The sequence below is a fragment of the Myxocyprinus asiaticus genome, chromosome 33, assembly GCF_019703515.2.
Source record: "Myxocyprinus asiaticus isolate MX2 ecotype Aquarium Trade chromosome 33, UBuf_Myxa_2, whole genome shotgun sequence".
Lineage (NCBI taxonomy): Eukaryota > Metazoa > Chordata > Actinopteri > Cypriniformes > Catostomidae > Myxocyprinus > Myxocyprinus asiaticus.
The window spans coordinates 12,640,962-12,656,550 of NC_059376.1; the positions used below are offsets into that span (position 1 = coordinate 12,640,962).

Consider the following 15,589-nt stretch of genomic DNA (forward strand, 5'->3'; position numbering starts at 1 on the left):
TCTCACAATCTGCTACAAATGAACCATAAACTTTAACACATCATTAATCATGAAGGTATACACATTGATTAAAGGATTTACACAAGTTAAGTTCAATCAACAGCATTTGTGGCAGAATGTTAATTATTGCAAAATTAATTCTGATTATTTTATTTATTTATTTATTTATTTATTTTAAAGAGTAAAAATCTGGGTTACAGTGAGGCACTTACAATGGAAGTGAATGGGGCCAATCACTAATCCTTAAAATATTAATTGTTTCAAAATACAGTCACAAGACATAAACAATATGCATATTAATGTGATTTTAGTGTGATAAAATTGCGTCTTAATCTTGTCTGTGTAAAGTAATATCCACTTGTACAACTTCGTTATGACCATGTTACTCTGTAAACCCTTAAATGACTCTAAAAATGACAATTTAAACAACTTTACAGCTCAAATAGTACATGAGTTTTAATAGAATAATTAATGTAAGTACTTTAATAAAAGTAAAAGCTTTGCATTTCTGCCTTTAAACCCTCCAAAAATTTGCCCCATTCACTTCTATTGTAAGTGTCTCACTGTAACCCCGGTTTTTGTTTTGTTTTTAAAAAAGAGGAGGAACAATTCAAAATAAATTTTTGTGGTAATCAACATTCTGCCACAAATGCTGTCGATTGAGCTTGAACATGCCTTTATAGGATCCTTAGAGATCCTTTAGGAATTTATTGGATCGCGAAGCGTGGTCTCTAAATGACAGGTTGTTGGAGGGAAGGGCTGAAAAATATAAGGGCTTGATGATGTCAGCCGAAAAGGAAAGTCACTTCAAAAGCAAACTAAGTTATTACATTTTGCTGAAAGATTACGATGATTATGAAGACATATGTTCTTTGAAATAACGTACCTGTACACTGATGGAACGTGCATACTAAGACCAAGTAAATTTGGTGAATTTTGACTTTAATCAATCACCTATTGATTGTATTAGTAGATACATAATTTCCATAAACCTGCGCCATATCCAAAATATAGGACTTTTTAAGCTGAGAGACCATTTGCGAACTGACATGAGACAGGGAAGGGGACTGTACTTGTTCATCCAAATAGCATTTGACAAATATTGCCTTTCTCGAGCTACTGACTGTCCGATTGACAGACGAATATGGAGCCAGTGCAGTTTATGCTGATGTTATCCCTGTGTACAGCTTTGACTATTCAAATTTAGTTCTCGTGAGTTCAACACCTCTTTATATAATTAGCAACTGCTCTATGTGCCACTGCCCGGACTAAAAATTGAATTCTTCTAAATATTCAAATTTGGCAAGATTGTCTGCAACCCTTAACAAAGTCTGTTCTTTTATTATTTCCCTCAGCTGTAACCTGCAGTACCAGGATGGCTAAGAGCCTCTGGCATGGCTGAAAGAGAGGAATGCTGAGGAAGAAATGGAGAAAGGACTGACCGAAGTCACATTTGGCTGACCTTCCCCAGCAGAGACCACAAGGCCCTACTAAATATCCATAAAGCCATCAGGGGAACCTCCTCTGTAAATACTCTTTCTGAAGATAAAGAAGACAGACAGACAGACAGAAGAGTATAAAGCCATACTGACAAGTTCTGTGAGAACAGCCTGTCGATGGAGAGAGCGACAGAACTGGTACTGCTTACAGACGAGTGTAATGGAGCGATCCACTTCAAGCCGGTACTGCTTATGTTCTGTTAAGGAGAGGAGTACTGGAGCGATCCACTTTAAGCCAGTACTGCTTACGTTCTGTTAAAGAGAGGAGTACTGGAGCGATCCACTTCAGTCTGGTTTAGTCCAGTTTATATGACAAACAATGAATCAATGCCATGTTATTAGTAAGGACTTTAAAAGCTTCTTCACACACCTGGACACAATAACTCTGAATAGACTTTCCAAGCTGAACTTTTTTTTTTTCTTTTCGATTTTGTACAATATCATAAATTATTTTCTATTTATTTTACTCCCCACATTGTAGCTGTGAATGTGTAAAATGCTTACCACATTAATATATGTACAGTATGTGTTGTACAGGTCAAAGGAAGAAGTAAAAGTTCACCCAAAAATAAACTTGTCATAATTTACTCACCCTCATGTCATTACAAACCTGTATGACTTTCTTTCTTAAGCAGAACACAAAAGGAAAAAATGTAAAGAATACTCTGGTCCATCTTTTCATAACAATAGAAGTGGATATTGCCTCACTTTAAAGGTTAAAAGAAGACATACGCAGAGTTGGGCAGAATACTAAATACACTCTCTTAAATATAATGAGTAACATTTTCTGTTACATCATGTAAAAAAGTAACATTCAGACTACTTTTAGAATCCTTCTAGAAAATATATTTATACAGGGAAGGCACAAAGGGAACAATTATGTGTAATATGTTGATATTATTTAATCTGAACCGTTATACCCCTACTTTTACAGACTGATCTCACGATGAAATCGGAAACAGTAGGTTGACATTCCTTAGCTAAAATCGGTCTGCGCTTACTTAAAATTCAAACACTGCCCCCAGTGACCAAAGCGGTAAGTGTTGTTGGGCATCTGGGCACATTTTCCGGGTGTAATGTCCACAGAGGGGTGCCAAAAGTGAGTTGTGAAGCGAGTTATTTTCAGTTGTGCATGCTGTAATACAATGAAGAGGAATGCATATAATATCAACTGAAACCCCAAACCTAAACCTGACCATCAGTGGAGTAAAAATGTAATGTTAAAGGGGAAAAATGCAACTACAAATTGTGCTCATTATTGATTATGCGAACGTGATTACATCCTGGTTTCAATGCTGGAACCAAATCCAGGTCTCCCACACTGCTAACACAACTTGCTTCCGGTCGCTCCACAAGGGAAGATAAGCATGTTGGAGCCGATGCAAAAATGTCTAATAGAAGATGCCGCATGTTGGTGAGTCGGCATTATGTGGCCAATCCAAGGATACTGGAACTCTTAGAAACAACATGCCGACTTCCCGTGTGATTATGTTGACGTTTAACATCCAAGTGAATCTTGATAGCTAGCCAGCTATTTGGCTGCAGATTTTATTAACTTATCACTATAGCACTTTTTTATATCATCTGCCTTATTTTTTAGTCATGATGGAAGTATTCTAATAGTATTTTAGTACAAAACTGTATAAAGTAACTGTAATCTGAATAGGGGTGCTTGAAAACATCACTAGGGCTAAATACAGTTAATTAATTTTTGTGTTCTGAACATGTAACTAGTACAGTCCAACCCTGGACATAAGATTAAGAAAGGTGAGCAACAACCAGAAATTTACTGTGTGTGATTTGTTTGTTTTTTAAGTGAGAATCTTGACATCAATCACAGATTCATAAGCGCTATAAGAGGAGCTTGTTTACAGTGGCCTGCACTGTTCTTAACGCTACACAACTCAATTTCTTGAGTGATCATGCAAACCACCATGAAAAACATTTTCTAAAGGTGCTCATAAACATGACAGAAGTCAAGGTTTTCACAAAAAAATTAAACCAAAAATTATCATATGCCTTCATAAGAATTGGAATATGATGCACAAATACCATGGATGTGTTTTATGATGCATTTGGGTCCTTTTTATAAGATTTAAAGTGAGGCTTTCTTCACTGCCATTGTACTGAAAAGATGGACTGGGATATACATTAAAACATCTCCTTTTTTGTTCTGCATAAGAGAGAAAGTCATATGGGTTTGAAACGACATGAGGGGGAGTAAATTATAATAGAAATTTCATTTATTGGTGAACTATCCCTTTGACACACTTGCAATTGTATACCAGTTGTCCACTGATTAATCCCAGTCCATCCACCTCAATATAAGCTAAAGCACTTCCCAGTCTAAAACCCAATCTACACTGCAAGTAAGTGTCTGAGCTGTGGTGCAGAATGTGGCACATAAGGACCTGGGTTCAAATCCGGCCTGGGTCATGTCCCAATCCCCACACCCACTTCTTGCTCACTTTCTACCTCTACTGTCCTACAAAGCTAAAACTGGCCAAAATAAAACTCAGAAAAATGTGTGATGTGACGGTGCAATAATAGACTGCTTCTGAGAATGTTGCAAGCAACACTTGAATTGTAGACAGCTTCATTGATTATAACAGCAACATTCTTGTTTTGTTGCATCGTGCCAATCGCTTGCAGTGTAGACCAGGGTGTAGGACTCAACATTTTTCATCAACATCAAGGTAAAGAGAATGATAGACAATGTAAAGAAGTCCAATTCTTCATTAACTCAAACATATTTCACTTTGACCCTTTTCAGATTTGTTTTGTTTACTCATGTTCTACGCTGCTACTTATTGTTTTCCGGTTCACTGGAAAATATGATAAGCATTACACTCCTTAAACCATGGCAATGTACAGGACTCTTACGCACAATATTGCTTTTTTATTACACTAACATAGGCCTATAAGCAAGCACCGGAGCCTCATCTGCTAGAATGTATTTTTGACATAGTGGGCCGAGAGGGAATAAATTGTTTTTGTACAATATAACTTCCTATATTTAAAGTGGTAGTTACCAAAAATCTGTTAATCTGTTTGCAATCATCTGCCATCTCATACCAGTACGTTTCACAGAGCTTCGAAATAGTTCATGCTTTCTTTCACAGAATTTTCTCTGTAACAATGAATTCTAAACAACATAAAAATGTAGTTTTTTGGAGGTCTGAAATACTAACCTGATGTTGTAAGATAGTGGTTTGATGATGGCGTTCTGATGTTAACAGGACAAATGTGAAAATAGAATTTTAGGTAGGCTATTTTTTGATCGTGTAGACTGGTAGAGATCAAATGTTTTAAATTAAATTACAAAGGGAAAACAAAGGGGGGGGGGGGGGGGGGGTCGTCTCTGTACATAATTCCGTCTTGTTTTATTGTATGTATGTGTACATGTTTTGAGTAAATAGACATGATAAAAAATGCTAAATGAATAAATAAAGCTCCTAAATATTCAGATGTGGGTCTCAGAATGTGTGTGTGTGTGTGTGTGTGTGTGTGTGTGTGTACTTGGCTATAGTTTGGGGACAAATTTGTTTGCTAAATCTGACAAAACTTTCATAGATTATATATATATATATATATATATATATATATATATATATATATATATATATATATATATATATATATATATATATATATATATATATATATATATATATATATATATAAGATTCATAAATTCTTTTTTATTTATTCTAAAAATACAAAAAGTTTTGTTTTCTTAAAGGGTCAGTTCAGCCTCATTATTTACTCACCCTCATGCCATCCCAGGTATGCATGACTTTCTTTGTTAAGCAGAACACATCTGAAGAAAAACTGAAAATGATCTTAGCTCAGTAGCTCCTTAAAATGCAAATGGTAAACTTCATCCATATGATGCCAGCGGTTAAATTAATATCTTCTAAAGAAATACGATCGCTTTTGGTGAGAAAAAAGATCAATATTTAAGTACTTTTTGACTAAAAGTATTGCTTCCGGTCAGCAACAGTGCACGTGTGTGATGTAATCGCGTTACCATTTTCACGCAAGAACTGATGCACGTGCGACACACACAGAAGAGCAGCACTGTTTACAACTGAGAAGGAGGATCGCTGAACAGAAGCTTCGTGTTTTTGGTTTAGATCTGTATTTGTATCTACTGTTTGTTTCTTTACTCACAATGGTGTGTTTGTGTGCTTATCCTGGATTTCTCAGCCGAAAGTAGAACGTTAGATTACGTCAGGAACATGCCAACGTGAAGTTGTCACACGAGAAACCACGTGCTTCTGACTGAAAGCAATGGTTTATAGTTGAAAATAACTTAAATATTGATGTTTTTCACACCAAAAGCGACTGTATCGCTTTTGAAGACATTCATTTAACAGCTGGAGTCATATGGATGACATTTATGCTGACTGTCTGTTCTGTTTGGAGCTTCAAAGGTCTGATCACCATCCACTTGCATTTTAAGGACCTATTGAGCTGAGATATTTTAGTAACTGCATTTCCCTATCTGTCACTAACTCAATGTTGTGTCGATGTAGTGACACTAGGGGTCACTCTTGGGAGCCCCAAACACCTCTGCTTTTTGAAAAAAGGCCAATGAGAATAGGCGAGTGGAATTTGCATGCCACTCCCCCAGACATACGGGTATAAAAGGAGCTGGTATGCAACCACTCATTCAGATTTTCTCTTTTGAGCCAATCGGTTCTATTCAGTGAGCTGAATTAATCTGCCGAGTTCATTCACCTCATCTGCTGGATTTACGGCACATTTCAGCTGCTTCTCCCCCTCTGCACCTGTGGAGTGCAGAGAACGCCCCTGGGCGCTTCGGCAGAACAACAAAAAAAGAGTATATTCTAAAAAAAAAAAGAGTATATTTTCACTTCTAAAAGAGCGGCACACACGGAACGTCTTTTTAAAGATGCCTTTCCGCTTATGTGTTATTCCTGGTTGTGGTCGTTATCTCTCCGCTTCTGATGGCCACGATCGCTGTCTTACGTGTCTACGTGTTGCCCACGTGGAGACTTTGTTCGTGGATGGGTCTTGTCCTCATTGCGAGAACATGACAATGACAACATTGTGGCTTGCCTTCGTAAGGAAGCAAGCCACCCCAGCGGCTCCCCGCCTCAGTCCTTCTACCTACGGGTATGAGGCCACGTCGGTTAGCACTGGGGGCGATTTGGGGACTTCAATGGGACCACCTCCGACCAGAGCTGCACGAGGGTAGTTCTGACCCGGGATTGATGCGACTGACCTCACTCTCCGGGCGATGAAGGTCATGGCGCGGTCTCTCGGGCAGGCGATGTCCACCCTGGTGGTCCAGGAACGCCACCTTTGGCTTAACCTGGTCGACATGAGAGAGGCTGACAAGGCTTGGTTCCTTGACGCCCCCTTCTCCCAGGTTGGCCTGTTCGGCGACACAGTGGAGGACTTTGCCCAGCAGTTCTCGGCGGTGAAGCAGCAGACGGAGGCCATCCAACACATCCTGCCTCGATGCAGCTCAAGACCCCACACCCATCAGCTCGTCGCCAAGGGCGTCCTCCTGCAGCAACAGCACCAGCTCCGCCGCAGCCCGCCCTTGTGGCCCGGCCCTGGCGTGGAGCCCACCACAGGAAGCAGATGCTACCCAGAAAGCAGGCCAGTGAGAATTGGCGAGTGGAATTTGCATGCTACTCCCCGGATATACGGGTATAAAAGAAGCTGGCTCGCAACCACTCATTAAGATTTTTTCTTCGGAGCTGAGCGGTTGTGTGTCAGCAAGCTGTCTGCCACTACCAGTCCATTCACCTCCCAAGAAGCATTTGCTGTTGGATATGCGGTGCATTCCAGTGGCTTTTCTCTCCTTCTGCACAGATCTGTGCAGATTATGCCCCTGGGCATTTCAACAGCGCTAAGAGAGTTTATATTCCTGCAAAGAGTATATTTTCTCTATTAGAGCAAACACATTGACGTGAATGTCTTTTTAAAGATGTGTCTTTTTCAAGATGCCTTTCCAAGATGCCGTCTTCATGTAATTCCTGGATGCGGTTGCTATCTCTCCGCTTCCAAAGGCCATGGGTGCTGCCTCACGTGTCTGGGTCGTAATCACACTGAGGTAGCGTTCGTGGATGGTTCATGTTCTCATTGCGAGAACATGACCATGGCAACATTGCGGTCGCGGCTTTCCTTCTTCTGGGGGAAAGCCACTCTAGCCACCCCCTGCACCATGCCTTCGAATTCCGGGTACGAGGCCGGCATGGCTGGCACTGGAGGCGATTTGGGGGCTGGCGTGGCCTGCTCCCATACTAGATACGTTTCCCCCCGGGAGTGGGGGACTATACAACATTTTTTGGGGCGTTGGGGGAGGCTACGTGCAGACCGGTGCACCTGCTACTACACACGCAGCAGCTTGCTTGCACCTGCATCAGCAGTCCATGTAACATGGTTCAGCTAGTTGTGGCATTTCGTATAGGGACCCCTAGTGTCACTACATTGACAAAACGTCGAGTGAGTGTCAGAAGGGGAATGTCTTGGTTGCTGTCGTAACCTCTGTTCCCTGATGGAGGGAGACATTGTGTCCCCCCTGCCACAATGCTGTAATACCCACTGATAATGGCCGGTACCCTGTCTCGGCTTCTCAGCACAAAACCTGAATGAGTGGTTGCGAGCCAGCTCCTTTTATACCCGTATGTCCGGGGGAGTGGCATGCAAATTCCACTCGCCAATTCACATTGGCCTTTTCTCAAAGATCTGAGGTGTTTGGGGCTCCCAAGGGCGACCCCTAGTGTCACTACATCGACACAATGTCTCGTTCCCTCCATCAGGGAACAGAGGTTACAACAGTAACCGAGACGTTCTCATGTTGCAGCCGAGTGGGCCTGACTCACTGAACATTCACTTGACTGTTCGAGGAACTGAGCGCCTTTTTTGTTTCTTTTTCTGCTGGTTCCACCTAGCAGCTGGAGTTTGTTTTGTGGAATAACACTCCTTCGGGACAGTTGTGGATGAATCTGCATGTTCTTTGTCTTTATGCCTCCTATTGGCTGGAGTTTGTTTTATAGATTATTTTCTGTTGTGTAATTCTGTCTCACAAAATGTGTATAGAAGCACCGGATTTGAGCAATAGAGGGGTGGACGCTGGTTGGTGCTGTCGTGCGTGGGGTTAATGCGCACATTTTCTTTTTCTGTTTTTTTTGGGGGGGGGGAGTTCGGGGTTTGATTGTTGCACTAATGTTGGAATGTGGTCGTTATAATTTTATTTTTGACACACAATCTTTTTTTTTTCTAATATGTCAAAATTGTAAATGTTAATATGAGTGGATTGTCTCTCTCCACGTGGAATGTGAATGGGTTGGGTCACCCCCTAAACGTAAGAAATGTGATATAGTGTTTCTTCAAGAAACGCATCTTACCCGCAGGAAGCTGAACAATTTGAGAAGATATGGGGTGGACATGCTTTCTTTAGTGCTGGTTCAAGTAAGAGCAGGGGAGTCATTACATTGATAAGTAAGCATCTACAATTCAAATGTCTCAAACCGATTAAAGATAAATTAGGAAGAGTTATTATTGTTTTAGCAGAAATGTAGGGGCTAAGGTTGATTTTGGCTAATATTTATGCACCTAACGCTGATGATCAGGTCCCTCATTTAATCTGTTGTTGATTGTTCAATTGGAAACATTTTAGTCTCAGATCATGCCCTGGTGATTTAGAGGTGTTGCCACATACGGAGAAAAATAAATCATATAGCTGGCGCTTCAATGTAACCATTTTGCAAAATCCTGAATTCCAACAAATTCTAAAGGCTAAAATCAATTTCTATATTGTGACCAACTGGTCCTCAGTATCCTCTGTGGGTATGGCTTGGGAGGCACTTAAGGCGGTTCTTAGTGGTCAGATCATACAGCCTCATTCATCAAAAAATTCAAAGCATGAGAACTCGTGGAGTTGGAAGGGAATATCAAAAGTGCCAAGGCAGAGCTAAAGCACCGAATGTTGTCTGATGGCCTCAGAGAACTGACCCGATTGAAATACAGATATAATACTATTTTGTCGCAGAAGGTGGAGTTTTGGCTATTTAGGGCAAGGTAGTCATATTTTGAGTCAGAGGATAAAGCAGGGAAGCTTTTGGCTAGATATACACTATATTGCCAAAAGTATTCGCTCACCCATCCAAATAATTGAATTTAGGTGTTCCAATCACTTCCATGGCCACAGGTGTATAAAATGAAGCACCTAGGCATGCAGACTGCTTCTACAAACATTTGTGAAAGAATGGGCCACTCTCAGGAGCTCAGTGAATTCCAGCGTGGTGCTGTGATAGGATGCCACCTGTGCAACAAGTCCAGTCGTGAAATGTCCTCGCTACTAAATATTCCACAGTCAACTGTCAGTGGTATTATAACAAAGTGGAAGTGATTGGGAATGACAGCAACTCAGCCACGAAGTGGTAGGCCACGTAAAATGACAGAGTGGGGTCAGCGGATGCTGAGGCGCATAGTGCGTAGAGGTCGCCAACTTTCTGCAGAGTCAATCGCTACAGACCTCCAAAGTTCATGTGGCCTTCAGATTAGCTCAAGAACAGTGCGTAGAGAGCTTCATGGAATGGGTTTCCATGGCCGAGCAGCTGCATCCAAGCCATACATCACCAAGTGCAATGCAAAGCGTCAGATGCAGTGGTGTAAAGCACACCGCCACTGGACTCTAGAGCAGTGGAGATGCGTTCTCTGGAGTGACGAATCACGCTTCTCCATCTGGCAATCTGATGGACGAGTCTGGGTTTGGTGGTTGCCAGGAGAACGGTACTTGACTGCATTGTGCCAACTGTGAAGTTTGGTGGAGGGGGGATTATGGTGTGGGGTTGTTTTTCAGGAGCTGGGCTTGGCCCCTTAGTTCCAGTGAAAGGAACTCTGAATGCTTCAGCATACCAAGAGATTTTGGACAATTCCATGCTCCCAACTTTGTGGGAACAGTTTGGGGATGGCCCCTTCCTGTTCCAACATGACTGCGCACCAGTGCACAAAGCAAGGTCCATAAAGACATGGATGAGCGAGTTTGGTGTGGAAGAACTTGACTGGCCTGCACAGAGTCCTGACCTCAACCCGATAGAGCACCTTTGGGATGAATTAGAGCGAAGACTGCAAGCCAGGCCTTCTCATCCAACATCAGTGTCTGACCTCACAAATGCGCTTCTGGAAGAATGGTCAAAAATTCCCATAAACACACTCCTAAACCTTGTGGAAAGCCTTCCCAGAAGAGTTGAAGCTGTTATAGCTGCAAAGGGTGGGCTGACGTCATATTAAACCCTATGGATTAAGAATGGGATGTCACTTAAGTTCATATGCGTCTAAAGGCAGATGAGCGAATACTTTTGGCAATATAGTGTATAAAGCAGAGAGAGTCTTTTTCTACCATTCCCTCAGTGAAATCTGCTGGTGGTGAAATATTTACCTCAGCCATTGATATTAATAATACTTTTAAAGAATTCTATCTTGATCTCTATAGTTCCACGTCTTCGTCTACTGATGAAGATATTAGAAACTTTATGGAATCATTAGAACTTCCTAAACTGACGACTGAGCAAAAAATTATCTTGATTCTGAGATAACCTTGGAGGAGCTTGGCAAGGTAATTAAGGTCTTGCCTACAGACAAGGCTCTGGGGCCAGATGGCTTTGCTGCTGAAATATTTAGATCTTATGCTACAGAACTGGCTCCACTTTTGTTTGAAGTTTATATGGAATCATTAAAAATGGAAAGCTTCCGCCAACCATGACACAAGCCTGGATCAGTCTGATTCTTAAAAAGGTCAAAGATCCAAGCAAGTGTAAGAGTTACCATCCAATTTCCCTGATCCAGCTAGATGTAAACATATTGTCAAAAATTCTGGCTAACCGATTAATAAAGTTATAAAATCTCTTATACATATAGATCAGGCGGGGTTTATTCAGGCCGCAGCTCTTCTGATAACATTAGGCGTTTCATCAATATTATATGGTCAGTGGCGAATGATCAGACTCCGGTCACTGCCATCTCACTTGATGCCGAAAAGGTGTTTGATATGGTAGAATGGGATTATGTTTTTTAGATTTTGGAAATATATGGGTTCGGGAATACTTTTATTGGATGGATTAAGTTACTTTATAGACACCTGGTAGCGGCGGTACAAACAAATGGATTAATTTCAGATTATTTTACTCTGGATAGGGGCAGCCGGCAGGGTTGCCCTCTTTCCCCATTATTGTTCTGTCTTGCCCTGGAACCATTAGCAGCCACGATAAGAAGGGCAGATGATTTTCCAGGGGGGGGTGGTGGCGGGAGATGTGGCGTATAAGCTTTTGCTTTACACAGATGATATTTTATTATTTGTCTCTGACCCCATTAGATCTGTGCCTTGCCTCCATTGAATTATTAATTCCTTTTCTAAGTTCTCATGATACAGAGTCAATTGTCCAAATCCGAAGCTTTGGCTCCGACAGCGTACTGCCCAGCCGGGCGCCTTCCAGTGGCCCAAACAGGGCATTAAGTATTTGGGCATTTTATTCCCAGCAAATTTGTCTGATTTAGTTACAGTTAATTTTGACCTCTTAATAAAAAGGTTTTCGAGCGATGTGGGTAGGTGGGCTTCATTACATTTATCTATGATTGGGAAGGTTAATGTTATTAAAATTAATTGTATTCCAAAATGTAAGTACCTGTTACAATCTCTCCCTGTAGATGTCCCCCTCTCTTATTTCAAGCAGTTTGACTACATTGTGAAGTCCTTCATTTGGAATGGTAAGCATCCTAGAACGTCCTGGTTACTTGCGTAACCTCTATTCCCTGATGGAGGGAACGAGACGTTGTGTCGATGTAGTGACACTAGGGGTCATTCTTGGGAGCCGAAACACCTCTGGTCTTTGATAAAAGGCCAATGAAAATTGGCGAGTGGTATTTGCATGCCACTTTTGTGTGTGTGTGTGTGTGTGTGTGTGTGTGTGTATTATGATATGTGACCACAGGGGTGTTCGTTGGGGGTCAGGGTGGGGTTGGTGATTGGTGAGGGAATATTAGTGGGGGTTAAATGTTAAATGTTGATTCTATGTATATGTGTTGTGTTTTTCTTTGTTGTGTATTTATGAATCAATAAAAAATTTTAATTGCAAAAAAAAAAAAAAAATCTTGGAAAAACCCATATCAGTAGACCTCTATTATGAATATTGTGGGGGACATGTCCCCCTCAATGTCTATGGTGGTTACGGCCCTGCCTCTATCCACAGTGCAGGGGGAGATGACAAACAAAACCTGTGGATACAGGGCAATGCAGAACAATGAACATAGAGATTTTTACGAAAGGAAAAAACATCAAAAATTCCATTTAGACTGGCATTGGGCATTTGACATCACCTCAGCACCATCACTGTAGAGTATCTCCTCTTGGCCATTGACCTGCAGCAAGGCCTAATCACTGGAAAAAAAAAAAAAAATTCCCTGGAGATACTGATCTCCAAACCTCCCATGCAGCTTAAAGCCATAATAAACAGCATCAAGTAAGGAGGGAGGACAAGTTTTCCTAAAGACGTATTTCAGATCATGGGTGAACACTGAGCTGCTTAGAATCTCTAAAACAAATAAATGGTTGAATGGAGGGGATTTAAGATTCAGCTAAGGGTATCAATGCCCACAGTGATACTCTTGTATCAAATTAAAGACACACCTGGCATTATTAAAATAATTAAAGAACAATGTTTATAAGCAAATGTATATATATATAAAACAGAAACAGAAACAGAAATTCCAGCCCAGAATAGAAACTTCAAAGTAGAATATACTGGCTGTTGCATTGTTATCGGAGAAGCCAGTATTTCAATTTAGCATGTGTCCTAATTCTCTAATAACATATTATGGTCATTTTATGATTTAGTACATTAAAAATATTACATATTGCACCTTTAATAGAGAGAGCATCAAATATCATGCAGCAAACGTTCCTGTCCTCATCGTTAGTTTAAACTCAACTCTTCACCGTAATGATAACCCCCAAAACTCCAACATAACAGAAAAACTTCTAAATCTCAACATAACAAAACATTAAACACTAACAAGTATCCCCCTTTACATTCACTTTGCACAAAAACACATAAAATAACACTCAATTTTAACATTTACTCTTCCTATCGAGTCCCATGCAAAACATGCTGGGAACTGGAAATCCCCAGCCCAGTTTCAGTAAAGCAGTTTCAGTTATATATGTTGTCCCAACACAAATGGATTAAAGCAAACTTTTTCATTGAAACAACTCTAAGTTTACTCAGATATAAGCATTTTGTAAGTAATATGAACAAGGGAACATTTAGTAAATCTAACGAAAATGAAAGTTCTTATTTGTGTGTGTGTGTGTGTGTGTGTGTAACCTAGTCTAAACATCTAGATTATGAAATATCTCGATATTTCACCCCATTGACCTAACATCAACCAAAACAACTCTCTTTAACAAGAATTTCGGAGCAACTTATTTCCTATTTCCTTCATAATTCTAAATACAGCACCCATTTATGTGTTCTACTGTTCTGCAAATAAACTGCAGGTCTGGGCAGGGTGCTGCAGCCCAGATAACAGGCACACAGGAGATAACAGGGGTAACATGAGCGTGGAGTGGCTGTGTGAGCTCTTTTGAGACTTACTAAAAAGAGAATGAGGAGAATTCTTCAGAGAAAAAAGAGATAAACATATTATAGAGCTGGCTCGATTGGTTGGCCATCTGATAAAGCAACACGGCCAACGTTTGGACTCACCCACCAAAACTATATGTACAAGAATTCCACCCTGCAACAACAGCAAAGCAAATGTGAAAATCATCTGACAATAACAAATCCTTAGAGGTTATGTAAAGGTGAAAAACTTCAAATTTCTCTCTAAGTTTTTTCCTCTATGACAGATACACAATTACTCACACGGATGACAGTAAGTGAAGATAAACTTGATGAAGTTTATTGGCACTGTCCATACGGAGATTTGCAGAGTTTTCCTAAAGAGATATAACAGATCATAGTGGAATAGAGCAACAGTTGACAGTGTGGAACACATCAACCACTACTATTCTGCATTAAACTGGACTATATTAGCAGTTAAGTTAAGTGACATTTTCAGTGCACAATTTCTACATAATCTTTCAGGAAAGATTACAGGAAATTACTTACCTCTACCCACTCAGGACAAACTGTTTTCAGGTAGGAAAATTAAAAGCAGAAAAAGAAACAGAGGGGGAAGCTTGTGGTTACTTTCAAATTAAATAATGTAGACCTACATTTATGTTCTTAGCAGAATAGAATAGAATAGAATAGAATAAATAACTTGGTGATCTGACATGAAATGATCTATGATTTTATACAGTAGTATACATTTTTCGTCACTATTAAAAATGTTTTAAATAAAACCTGCGCACACAATAACATTTCAAAAGGACAGTCCATACAGTGTTGGGTGTAATCTGATTGCAAAGTAATTAGTTACTGTAATCTAATTATTTGCCCCAGAAAAGGTGTAGCATTTTATGTTCATGAAATCAGATTACAGTTGCAGACTTTCAAGTAAGGTAATTAAGTACATGGGTTAGACATTTCTAAAATAACATTATTTATGTATAATACATTTAAAATATGAATTCATATGTTCATATATACATCTTTTTGTGTTTCTGTGACAGCTGAACTGTGTACAACAGTGAACGAGGAAGAAATATAGACATTATTTTGGCATAAATTTGTCGAGTAGCACAACAAAAAGAATTCTGTGAAAAGTGTATTAGATAGTAATGTGATTACATTTTTTTAATTAAGTAATCAGTAAAGTAATCTGATAACAATTTAGATATATCATTGTCATAATTGGGTTACTTCTTAAATAACTTCCCCAATACTGGTCAAACAGAATTTTTACTAATGGTCAAAAGTAATCACTCATGGTGGTTTGGATGCAACACCACACCCTGATCAATGAAAAGGGTTAAAAATAAAATAACTAAATAAATACATTTGAAGTAGAATCTATTAGAACTGTACAGCCAGCCGCAGTTATTTATTTTATCAAAAAGTGCAGAAGTGCAAAACGAGGCCTGGTAAGTAATGTTTCTGTATAAG

General features: G+C 40.0%; 1 protein-coding gene across 4 annotated transcripts in view; it reads left to right on the forward strand.

Annotated features, from left to right (window-relative positions):
• The window catches only part of LOC127424306 (beta-1 adrenergic receptor-like), a 48,597-nt gene that overhangs the window by 30,398 nt on the left and 2,610 nt on the right, over positions 1–15,589 (forward strand). For 2 of the 4 annotated variants that reach the window (XM_051669369.1, XM_051669370.1), the window contains one exon: positions 1,356–4,834. The exons of the other annotated variants lie outside the window; for them this stretch is intronic. In XM_051669369.1, coding sequence (XP_051525329.1) covers positions 1,356–1,361 — 6 coding nt within the window. In that variant the 3' untranslated portion in view covers positions 1,362–4,834. Of the gene's footprint in view, positions 1–1,355; positions 4,835–15,589 lie in introns of those variants that run through there. 4 annotated transcript variants of the gene reach the window in all.